The sequence below is a fragment of the Toxotes jaculatrix genome, chromosome 5 (genome assembly GCF_017976425.1).
Source record: "Toxotes jaculatrix isolate fToxJac2 chromosome 5, fToxJac2.pri, whole genome shotgun sequence".
Classification (NCBI taxonomy): Eukaryota; Metazoa; Chordata; class Actinopteri; family Toxotidae; genus Toxotes; species Toxotes jaculatrix.
This window is the reverse complement of record NC_054398.1, coordinates 19654983-19667502: the sequence shown is the minus strand read 5'-3', so window position 1 is coordinate 19667502 and position 12520 is coordinate 19654983. Positions and strand designations below refer to the sequence as shown.

The window sequence follows — 12520 nt, the reverse complement described above, 5'->3', positions numbered from 1 at the left end:
TAAACTGAACAAATGGTTCAGAATTAAATAGTAACAGGTCACAGGCAAGGCAGTTTTATTTATATGGTAGATTTAATTACAAGTAAACTCAAACAACAATACGTAACGTATAGAGAAACATACTGAATACAAGAAAATACAACTACATAAGAAAAGAAGAAACAATGGTTGAAGTGATCTCTGATAACACCTCACAAATAGTACAGATTCGGCTCTTGTTCATCTGGGTAATTGTCTAAATTGCCTCCACCTGAAGAAAAGAAATAGATAAAGAAAGTTTTGGAAAAAAAAATCTTGTATCATAAGTGAGGGTCAGACAGTGTGTTGGGGATGATATTCAGGGTTTTACCTTCCTCCACAGTGCGCTGCAGAAGCTCCAGGAGGACGGATGAAGCCAAAGACAACCCCAGTCCATCGCTGCTCTCGGGGTGAGTTACTGCAGAGACACAGAACAACAACATTTGAAAAAGAAACACAAAATTTCACTATCAGGACATGTCCTAGAAAGAAATAACATACAAACATAAAGTGTCATACTGGAGGAAGACTGATAATACAGCACCACTGCTTACATAACTTTTTGTACTTTGAATCACTGGATGTTTGTTTGTTGGTGAAACTGAAAATTACCTTTTTTTTAAATCAATGTTTCTAATTATAGTACATCACTATAGCTGCCTCACTCATTAGACTCACCTAAATGTGAAATGTCATCTTTCTCTCTGCTGGCGCGCTCCAACACTGAGCGGTGTCCCTCTGTAGAAGATCAACAACCAGCACTGTTTTCACTGCTTTTAATTTGATAAGACAGCTCAAAACAAGAAACTCCTCACTGTTTTCAATGCGTTCTTACGTGCTCCCTTTAGGTACAAGATCGCTTGAGGAGTCCAGTTTCTCCGCTGAAGAGTGATGCAAATAAGACAGGTTTATCTCACACTGATGTTTCTACACATTCATGATGAAATGCAGCCTAAACATGGAAAAGAAAAATGAGCTTTCACTCACCTGTGGTGCAGTCCAGCACTGGGTAACCAAGGTCACCACAAACAACGTGACTATAAGAGCCATTGCTGAACTCTGCAATGACATTTAGTTTAATTAAAAGTAACACTAATAGTATTACTAATAATAACAGAAGAGATATAAATCTATATTTTTTAGCATTTATAAGCAGTTGATAAATGGTTTCTAAGTGTATATGTCAACAATTTTACATACTCAGTCTCAGGAGACTATGGAAATCCATATCCCATGTGTGGACATTTCCACATACAATTATATATTATATTTACATTTAATAATGATAAAATAATCATTATAAATATTGTATAAACTGTTTATTATGTTTATATACTGCAATTGAATGCTAAATAAAGGGACTTCAAGCAAAAAAAGTAAAGTATTACAATTAGAATGTAGATTTAAACAACTACTACTACTTGTAATAATAATAATAATAATAATAATAGCTTACCGTTAATGTTATTTTTCTCTGCGATCCTGCAGGCTGTAGTTTGTATTGATATGTTTGATTTGTGCTTCGTCCTCCTCACTGCTGTCACATTATAAAAACAACCAAAAAAAGCATACCACCTCGTTATCAGCGTCAGTGATGAGGCTGATAGGTAGCTTAATTACATCACACATAACATTTCAATTGACGAGAGTGACAGGTGCTGTCAAAACTGCCACTGCTCATTAATCACAGACACATAAGAGAGATTTAAACTTTTTAAGACTCCTGTGAGCAGCAGCAGCAGCAGCAGCAGAGTCTCTTCGCCGGGTCACCACATGATGACAACACTGGTGAGATTTTATGAATGAAGCTGATGTGGTGACAGCTTGTGTGTGGGTGTAGACACCTGCAGGAGGCCCGAGGCTGAGGATTGTGTAAAAGCTGCAAATGCTGGTGAACTTGTTGATGCTTTCTATATAAAAAGCTGCACGTGTTGTTGTGTGTCATACGAGTTAATGTAAAAATAGACACTTTTCACATTCACAAGGAGGGATTTATTTGTATTCACTGAAAATGCTAGTAACACTTCACAATACAGCTCATGATTTACAGGCATGGGTGGATTATAAGACAATGGGCCTGTCAACCCCTCCTTCATACAGTGAGAGCCTGACACCTGGATCAAAACATGCACAAAACAACCACAAAGAGACACAAAACAACTGCTTCCTTTGTTGTCACTTTGTCCCTTTTTCTGGTCATTTTGTGTCTCCTTGTCTCCTTTTCCTGGTAAGGGGGAGCCCTGACCCTTTTAGCCTGTGCCCAGCAGACCTGTTCATTAATCCATCCATGTTTAGAGTGTAAATGTAGGTACAGTGGAAGAAAACAAGACTATGAGGAACAAGGGAGTAACAATTGTGTATTTTAGTGGAAAAAAGGAATAAACTCAGTATTTTTGTAAACACTGGGTACCTACTCGGTACCACTGAATAATTAAAGAGTAAAAAAAGGGGAGAACAGCCACACTTTAATTACAGCCCAGTGTAATTAATTGTCCTAGGTAACACATTTAAAACCATGATCCCTGCAGCAAAAATATACAACAAATGTATAAAAGACACACTTTATTTCAAGTATGTAATTACAAAAGTTACAGTAAAACATCTCCACGACACGTTTCTTCAACCTCTTCCAAAACAGTTCAGGTTTCTTTGCTAAAGTAACATTTAGTTCAACCTTATTTATTTTAATATACAAAATTCCAGTAACACTTCATAGAGGAACTCAAAAATGCTCTCAGTGACTGTTCAGGCACACAATCTGAAGGAGTGGATGATATAAAAAAGCTGCAGACTCTCTGCTGAGTTGAACCAGTGGTCCCAAAAATGATCAGTCCATAAATATCAGAGTGGAATGATACAAAACAGGGAGACCTGCTTCCAACCTTTAAAATAATAAAATCTCTTGGTAACTTTGTCCAGTGGTGGTCAGATACAAAACAATTTCCTTGTCCTCAAATGTCCACCAATAAACATGTGTCTTTTGTGCAGGAAAATGTCTGGATTCACAGTCCTGGAGTGGCAATGACCAAAATATACAGTAACTATTAGAAGCTATGATAAATACTGAAAGTCTCCTCCAATACAAAAACAGCCCACTGTTATACCATAGTGTTGCTCTCGCCAATTTTGTCCACGAGCTGAAAATGAAAAAAAGAAAAAGAACAATGAAGGGTTATTTTTTATGCTGCAATATTTACAACTTATAAAGAATCACATTAAATACATTTCAAAGCAAAGTTTGGAGCTCAGGGGAGCTCCATATCTATGAGAAGCAAGGGCATAGGTGTGCTTCTGCATACAGACCCAACAGCCTTCACCAATAACATAGGGCAGTCTGTATTTATCCTGAGAGGTGAAAATACTGAGCACAAGAGACTGACAGTGTGTGAGATTTTTTTTATTTCTCACAGTAACAGTTTCTGATGCGAAACACCTGTCAGAAAGACTTTCTGATGTGCAAAGGCTTTAATGTTATCTGAAGGGTCATTTAAAATCATAGTAATGACGCAAAGTTTGAGAGCATGATGTTGGCATGAGGAATAAAGAGATTATTTAAGAGAGGCTGATAGGACCAGATTACATATTGGGATGAGAGAAATCACTGAAAGAGATGCAATAAGGTTTTTATAAGAAAACACAAACAAAAGCACCAGATTTGTTAAACGTTTGGTGAGCTGAATACAGCTCAGTATATACAGTGCACCACATAAAACCAGAGAGCTAAATTAAAGGAATTATGTAGTGAGAACCGATCCTGAACACTGACTGTCTTTATGAACCTGCGAAGGCCTCACAGACAGCACACTCTAAGTGGGGAGTCCCATGAGACCGAGTTCAGTACAACAGAGACACTGTTCTTAGGCGACACAATAGAAAGACTGTCAGCACTCACATTTCAGTAATAGCATTCGTGTCATATTTTATACCCAGCCTTTTCAAAGTGTAAGACAAGTTTTAACGCATATTCAGTTTGCATGGTTTGATGGTTGACATGATACTTACAGTACTGATCCCTGGTAAACTCAGCAAAGACCCGAGCACAGGTACTCGTCTGATGAAGCCTACTGCCACCGGGAAGAATCCCCTGTTAAAGAGAATGAGTTGAGACCAAAAACATTTCACATTTATTCAAGAGTACGATGACAAGGAGTTTGTGTTCCCTCTGCTTGAGCTGACCTGAATAAGAGGAAGAAACCGTAGATCTCCAGAACGACTCCAATGATCGGCCAGCCGATCAGGACCACAAACACTCCCCCCAGGAAGAAGCTGGTGGCTTTTATTTTGTGTCTCTGGAAGAAAAATCTGAAGGTACGCTCCAGGCCGATGACAAAGGACAGACCGGAGACAAACAGAATCTGTACGACAAGCACACACACACACACACACAAATCATTACAAGTCTGACATCTTTCAGATGATACATGGGAGATGTTGGACAGTGTCGTGATATCACTGATCAACTCACATTTCCAATGGCGAGGAGAGCTTTATCGAAAAACAGCATCATCCCAAAGAAGAGGAAAAACACGCCGAACCCTGTGAGCCCCATCCCAATTTCTAAAGATTTTAAGAAACAAAGGAGCAAAATTAGTCATCAGACAATGTAACAAGGAAAAGTACTTCATATTTTATAATATACGTTACATACTTATAATTACTTAATATACTGTATACTTTATAAACTCTTTATAAAATAGTACCACATGAGTAAATATATACGTATTTATACGTAAAATAAAGGACTGTATAACGAATAACAATATAAAGAAAATGTAAAAAAACACAAGTAACAATAATTACCCTTCTTTATTTTAAATACCTTACAATGACGTATTGATACGTGACGATGCTCTCAGCCAATAGTGTTTGAGCTTTTGGCCTCACACATTGAAATGAAACGAAACAAAGATGTTACAAAGACAAAGAACAGCGAAGAAGCACTTACTTTGTGAATCCGAGAGTGAAATCATTTTGGCGGCAGCTGCTGAGTTTATCGAAAAGCACGAAACTCGTAACGAATCAGACCCGCTGCTTTGGATGCTAGCGCTAGCTAAACTGTTGATGCCACAGCAGCGGCGAAGGCAAAGCTAGCGGTTCGTTACGCCACGTCCTCCGGAGCCACGTAATCGCGCATTACACCAAAGATCGTCTATTGTACTTAAATGTTGTAGTAAAGTTGTAATAAATGATGCACTGTTATGGAACAGAGTTTATAAAGTAGTTAAATTGCCTCCTTTTTGTTTAGCACCATTAATGCACCATTCATCAGTTTTGTTCTTATACTTTGTTCTACATTTTGCTGAATACATGATTTAGAATGCAGAAGTTCAACATGTAATTAACTACTTTTATGATGCTTCTTCTTTCAAAAACCATATCCCATTCACTACTAAAGTCACAAAGCAATTCTACGCATAGAAATTTGAAGTCTGATGTCCTTCCCAGTCTAGAGGTTGTTGTTGTGGGGCAAGAACTGTGGGGTCTGCTTTAGCGGCACAGCCCAGAATTACCAGCGCAGAGCCGCTTTCTTTCTCCGTCTTCTTCTGCGTGGTTTATGGTACCCAGAAATTTGGTCAGAGTGAGAGCTCTTCGTCTTTCTTTTTTAAACTCTACTGATGATGCATTCACGTCCTAACGTCTCTGTGTCATATGTGCGTAGTGATTACGCTGCTCACTCATTCATTTAGACTATTTTTAGATATAGACACTACTGTTTACTCTTGTTAATATAATTATTTAATTTGCAGTGTTCTCTTAGATATGGAGAATGTAAAAGGACACCGTGAACCGTTTTCCGTGATTTAACTGATGAAACTACAACTCCCGTGAGCGCCGGGAACAATGAAGTGCGCAATCTCAGATTCGGACGTGTTCAGCTGAAACAGGAGTTTGTGTGGAATAAGGAAGACCTCCTCTGAAACACTAACTGCTGCTTGTTTGCAAATATGTACCGACCCGAAATCTGCTTTATAAAGTGACACATTTTCCACCGATATTTTGGTTTTGGCAGTAAATCATCATGGGGACAGTTTTCGCCATTGTTCTTGTTTTTGTCGGCTGCTGTAGCAATGTGGTGTCTCTGGAGCTGCTTGTAAGGTCAGTGACAAACTTAAGTCTGTAAATGAGCTCACGTCGGTTTTACTGCTTAAAAGTTCTCACAGCTGTTATTTATTTTTGTTTTAACTCCCCTCTGCCGCAGCATGTGTTTCTGTGTCCAGCTACTTAAGTGTAGTTACCGTGGTTTGATGCATTAGCATGTTTTCAGAGGTGGAAAGTAAACATATAATTGTTAATGTAACTCGTATTAAGTAGCTTGGTCATGGTTTTGTGCTTTAGTGTGAGTAATGTTCATGAAATGTTCCTCTAAAGTTACTGTGTGAAGACAAAAGTTACAAACAAACTTGCAGTTATAACACAACACAAACAAGAAGATGGCCCGTTAAAGTTGACTTTTCTTTCTAATTCTTTATATGGTAAAGTTTCCAAGATAAAATAAAATAGGATAGAACAAAGATATTTTAAAGCAAACCTTCTTCTCCAGAGTGAGAATTTGCTGATATTTTCTGTTATATCAGTGTAAATTGAACATATCTATGTTTTGGACACAAAATATATATTTATATATATTTCAGTTTTCTGGCATCTTATCATAGGTTACATTTGGACTTTTGATTAACCAAAATAACACATTTGAAGATTGAACATTGTTTTTTTTTTCTAAAAAAAAAAAGAAGAAAAAATGATTTATATTATTTTTTTTTTTTAAATGACAATAATCTTATTACAGTGAGAGACTAGACAGTAAATATACATGAACATATTGCAAACAGTGATCTGTTGTTATTTTCTTCTCTTTCTATAGAGAGTTTCCAGGATGCGGCAACATCGTCACCTTCGCTCAGTTTTTATTCATCGCAATAGAAGGTTTCATCTTTGAAACAAACTTTGGGAGGAAGAAACCAGCAATCCCTGTCAGGTAGAAAAAGAAATAATAAAATAAATTTACGAATTTAACTCATTGATGGAGCTTAAATTTCCTGCTGCAGTGAAGATGAACATACACTAAAACAAACCTCTTGTGCCGCTTTTTTTCCCCAGTAACTATGTGATCATGGTGACAATGTTCTTCACAGTCAGTGTGATCAACAATTACGCTCTCAACTTCAACATTGCCATGCCGCTGCACATGATCTTCAGATCAGTACGAATTCCTGCTTTTCACTTTCACTTTTCAGTGTTTCCTATTATCACACAACTTCCATCATCACCTCCACCTCAGTCTGACCTCTGTTTGACCTGCTGCTTGTTTCTTTGCAGGGATCACTAATCGCAAACATGATCCTAGGAATAATCATCCTGAAGAAAAGGTATCACTGCTTTTTCTGATGGCTTAAAAGTCTCTACATCAAACAACATTTTACCCCAGAGCTTTTCTAGTCTGCGCCATTACACTATATCTACATGCAGATTTATTGCAGTTATTGTTATTTGTCTCCCACCTCTCTTTTCAGGTATTCAGCCAGTAAATATCTGTCTATAGCTTTAGTTTCAGCTGGTATCTTCATCTGCACCATCATGTCTGCCAGGCAAGTGGTGAGTCTTCTGCAGAGCAAGTCACGTTTTCCACACATGGTTGCTGGTTGTCATGCAAACTAATCATTCAGTTCAGGACAGTTTTCTCTCTGAATCAACGCAGTCGTGACCTGAGATATTTTCTGATGCACACATGTTCTTTGTGACTTATTGTTTTGTTTCTGCAGAATGTTGCCAGTGAGGGATCAGAAGAACAAGGATTTTATGCCTTTGTGCACTGGCTTATAGGTGAATGTTTGGTCCCAGTCTCTTTAAAATTTCATTTGGACTAGGGCTACAAGTTACGATTATTTTCATGATCAGTTGAGGTGTTGGTGTGTTGTTGTTGTTGATGATGTTGATGTGCTCTTAGTTGCTTTAATAGCTAAATTAACACCTGGCCAAGGGGCAGCAGTTAAGAATTGGCCTTTTAGCTAGCAATGGCACATATACAGAGATGTTTGAATTGTCCCTGCAAAAAATAAAATGAAATGAAAATAAATACATCTCTTTCTGTGATAGATAGACACAGTCCAATGTTTTTTTCCTCCATTTCCATTCTTTTAGGTATTGCCATGTTGACCTTTGCTCTGCTGATGTCTGCGAGGATGGGCATTTTCCAGGAGATGCTGTACAAACAGTATGGAAAACACTCCAAAGAGGCTCTCTTCTATAATGTGAGTTTTCTTCCTGCTTTGACTTGCAGGACACACACAAAACATCCAAGCCTCTGCAGGAAAATTCAAGCTTCATTTGATCTTCTGTCTTGGGAATAAGTCATTGCTCAAACAGCTATTAACTGTTCATTTTTAATGTTTTATTTTCCTCTAATTCAAGTTGACTAATGTAGATAATAATTCTATTAATCCCTCTTGTCTGTCTCAGCATTTCCTGCCTCTGCCAGGCTTCCTGCTTCTCTCCAAAGACATCTACAACCACTGTGTCCATTTCAGTCAGAGCAGTGAGTATCATCGATTCACTCAAGAAACGTTACAGAGTTTATGTTCGGGACCTTGTGTCTTTGCTCACAGATGTAAATAAATATCGTCTCTTGGCAGCTCCAGTAGTCGTTCCTGTGGTTGGACTGACCATGCCGATAATGTGGCTCTACCTGCTGATCAACATCATCACACAGTATCCTACCAAAAAAAAAAGGCTGACATTACCTGCTCATATTTATTTATCTACAGGGACACTTATTAATGTTTTACAGTGGTTCCCAACTCCTATAAAGGATGATTCAGAGAACAGAAAACATTGTTTTTAATGACTTTTCTCTGATGAACACTTCATAGTTTTACCTCCTTGTTTCTCTAAATTGATTCACATGAAACTTGAGAAGGAAAAGTCCCACTTTCGTTGAACTGTCACAACTCAAACAGTAGACATTTTCTATGTGTAATGAAAGGCCACAAGTGAATACACTGCGTCAATTTAATGAGTGACAAGTAAGACTGGTTATCAAATTTCAATACTTCTTTTTAGCACCATTTGACGTGTGTCTGAAGGATCAAGTATTAAAACATGGCCAGACTGTGAAGTGCGACACACATTGCAGAGTCATAAAGCATTTCATCTGTCGTAGTTGGTGGAAATCTTTACTCGTCTAAATCAGGAAACTTTTTAGCCTTTACAGTGTTTTATTTGGGCAAAGTTCATTTATGGCTGAGTTTATTAAGACAACATTAACCGCTAATTTGTTTATGATATATTTAAGAGTTTCTTTTTCCTGTTTTCTCAGAGACTTGTTGCAGACTTTAACCAGTTTCCTCAGGTACATTTGCATCCGTGGTGTTTTCATTCTGACCACAGAGTGCGCCTCGCTGACCGTCACTCTGGTGGTGACTCTGAGAAAGTTCCTCAGCCTCATCTTCTCCATCATTTACTTCCAAAATCCCTTCACTGCCTGGCACTGGGTGGGCACAGCCGTGGTCTTCCTGGGTACTCTGCTGTACACGGAGGTGTGGAGCAGCATACAGACGGCTCTGCGTGGACCCGACGTCAAGGGCAAGAAGGCAGAGTGAAGAAGAAGAAGAGACTGGAAAATCAGCCACCGTGTTGGACTTGGAGATTGTTTGTGGTCAACTACCCTGCAGTGGTTTTTATGAAGTTATAAAGTCATTTTGTTTTCGTACTTGATCCAACATCTTCTAAGCCCAAAAATCTCTTCTCTCTCTCTCTTATCATTCTTCTGCTAATTTTTTCGGCACCTAACCAGTCCCGCACCGTTCAGGGTAGAAACTCCATTCAAACTTCAAAACATGCAGTTCGATATGGAGATGGTGTGAATTTGATTTGTCAGCAAAAAATGCTAGTAATTCCTGAACTATTAAACTGTTTGTCTGTAAATTTTTCCCCATGGAAATGAATGGACAGAATGTTCAGAGGCTAGAGTGGGTGACATTACAAACAGAGTGGGAGGAGGTGTTAAACGAGAAAGTTTCAGTTTAACTCGTCCTCACGGCCACAAAGTTCAAAGTCTTCCCACATCAGTTTTCGACAGGATGGAGGCAAATTTGTCTTCTTTCACACAGTGTGACTGTCTAAGCAAACAGGCTCCATGAGCCTCTGAGTGACAGGGGTAACATCCAGCTGCCCCATAGACAACTATACAAATTAAGAACCGGGAAAAAAAACAGAAACAACCTTTTTTTTTTCAACTGGCACCATTTTCCTAATTTTTGACCCTATAAACAAATAATTCATATCACTGCATCCAGCAGAGTCTCCAGACCCTCACTATATTAAAAAAAATTAGGCAAGAGATGTTATGGCCTTTGACTGCTAAGCCAGTCAAGAGGTGTCTCTTAGCCTAATCCATGTCTTACTCAGTAGACACTAAGCACTTGAAATCACCATGGCAACCTCTGAGAGCAGTTGGGCACAAACAGCTGAATAAGATCAGCTGATCTGATGTCTGTGGTGTTAATCAAACACTTGATTCAACCCTTTTTCACTTCAGACAAATTCATCTACTCCTTCATGCTAATTTATGCCAACAGTGTAGATTAGTTTCTGGCATTTCCTGCAGTGAAGCTCAGCTTCAGCCTTTTTGTTTTTTTTTAGCAGCCAGCAATGCTCTTGTTTATACAAAGTTTAGCTTTTCCAGAAGACAGCAATCCTACCACGGTTTCCCCAGAAATTGTTTTTTCTAGTTGGCTATAGCAAACCACACACACACACAGACACACACACAGACACATACAACAGGTTAAAGGAGGATGCTGGTATTGATCTTTATTTTTGTTACTGTCAACAAATCACATGAAAAGACCAAAACCATCAGTGTGTTAGTCCACCTATTAATACTCGCTGACTTCTCTACTGTGTCTGTGTCGCTCAGTTTTGGTTTTACTGCCCACAACTTTGCTGTTTTACTTCTGTTTTTGATTTTCACCGCTCTCATTGGTGGCTTTTTCGGCCGCAGCAGACAGCTGTTTCCAATGAAAAAAACTCTAAAAAAGCACTTCACACTCCCTGCTCAGCACCAAACAGCAGACACACTCAGTGACTAGCTGGTAAACATAGTGGAGCATTTAGCAGCTAACTGAGATATTTCCCTCAGGAGTTGGTAGAGATCAAAAACAGAGCGAACAGCGACTGAATATTGGACATTGATCAGGTAGCCAGACACAACACTCCAAGTAAATGATAAATATAAATGATTCTCTGTGTGCTGAATGTTCAAATAAGCAACTGTTTCTAACAGTTTCACTATATCAACTTAGAAAGTGATGATATGTCTAGAGCTGCAGTCATTAACCAATTAGCAAGTGAATTTTTTAAAGCAAAAATCCCACACATCAGATGGTTTCATGCTGTCAAATGGAAGAATACATTGTAGTAAATGGAATATTTTGGGGTTTTTTGACTGTTGGTCGGACAAAACAAGACATTTGATGACGTCCCTTTGTGCTCTAGGATATTGTGCTGAGCTTTCTTCACTGTTTTCTGATGTTTTAGAGACCAAACAATTAATTGAGAAAATAATAGGCAGAATATTCGACAATGAATATAATCACAGTAGTCGCAGCTTTAGCTGTATCAGTGTTGTATTTCCAGCTTGTTTCCTCTGCCCCCAAGGGACCAAAAAAAATCTGATATTGTAGTTTTAAAAACTGGTTACAATTAGATTATTTCATTTTTTTTTTTTTTTAAAAAAGGTGAAATGAATTCCTAAAACAACTGGGAACTGTATTTTCTGAAAACATTTCTCAAACAGGAGTAAATAGTGCATTTATTGCCGCTTTCACCTGCAGATTATTACACATTTGGTGCTTCAGTGAGTATTTAGAAGCAGGGTGGTGTATGTGGGACTCGAACTACAGAGCACGTTAGTTGTAATGAAATGAACATGTCACACAGTGAAAGAGTGTGGCCCACTGATGAGTTTTAATGGTTTCTGGACAACTGTGTAGGACCTGTTCATCATCAGTTTCAATCTTTTCATGGGATTTTTTTGACAATTAAAAAAAAATACAGAACATCACCAAACTTTCCTTTAACAGTAGTACCTCATTAGCATTCACAGATGCAAAATCAGGATGTGACTTTTGTTTTGTCTGTAATGTTGTTTGAATATTTATTTGATAAAAGTGACAGCTAATTTACTCCATATTTATATCTACATTTACACTGATCCATAGGATTACAATGAACACAATAATGTGATGCTGAATGGACTAAAAACATCAGTGCTGAGGAACAGCTGGAATCAGGATTATGGAGATACAGAGAGATACAGTTAGAAATACAGAGGGGTCTTTTATGGAGTTCATGTAGTTGCTGTATTTTATTTTTCATGTGTCCTTGTGATATTGTCTCAGGTGTACTGGACCAGCATATGTCAACTTTTGGAAACGTGCACAGAACAATAAATGTTCACTCTCCCTGCCCACTGAAACTAAAATGTGAATTTATCATAGCATTT

General features: G+C 38.2%; 3 protein-coding genes across 4 annotated transcripts; 1 reads left to right on the top strand and 2 right to left on the bottom strand.

The window, feature by feature from the left end:
* Positions 1-299: 299 nt before the first annotated feature.
* LOC121181988 (spexin prohormone 1-like) lies at positions 300-1068 on the bottom strand. Its single transcript, XM_041038244.1, has 4 exons — positions 1006-1068; positions 854-899; positions 697-756; positions 300-436 (listed from the first exon to the last, which is right to left on the bottom strand). Exons 1-4 carry the CDS (start codon positions 1066-1068, stop codon positions 300-302), a joined length of 306 nt encoding a protein of 101 aa, XP_040894178.1.
* A 1497-nt stretch (positions 1069-2565) lies between these two features.
* golt1bb (golgi transport 1Bb) lies at positions 2566-5116 on the bottom strand. 2 transcript variants are annotated; one of them, XM_041038417.1, is made up of 5 exons: positions 4964-5116; positions 4484-4575; positions 4195-4373; positions 4021-4102; positions 2566-3155 (listed from the first exon to the last, which is right to left on the bottom strand). In XM_041038417.1, the coding sequence occupies exons 1-5, from the start codon at positions 4986-4988 to the stop codon at positions 3117-3119; spliced, it is 417 nt and encodes a 138-aa protein (XP_040894351.1). In that variant the 5' UTR covers positions 4989-5116; the 3' UTR covers positions 2566-3116. The 2 variants fall into 2 exon arrangements, with proteins under 2 accessions (XP_040894351.1, XP_040894352.1); XM_041038418.1 differs by having other exon boundaries at positions 4960-5080.
* Positions 5117-5711: 595 nt separating this feature from the next.
* slc35b4 (solute carrier family 35 member B4) lies at positions 5712-12483 on the top strand. Its single transcript, XM_041039119.1, has 10 exons — positions 5712-6114; positions 6881-6994; positions 7117-7219; positions 7336-7385; positions 7530-7611; positions 7779-7839; positions 8158-8267; positions 8476-8551; positions 8649-8724; positions 9365-12483. The coding sequence occupies exons 1-10, from the start codon at positions 6038-6040 to the stop codon at positions 9612-9614; spliced, it is 999 nt and encodes a 332-aa protein (XP_040895053.1). The 5' UTR covers positions 5712-6037; the 3' UTR covers positions 9615-12483.
* Positions 12484-12520: the final 37 nt, after the last annotated feature.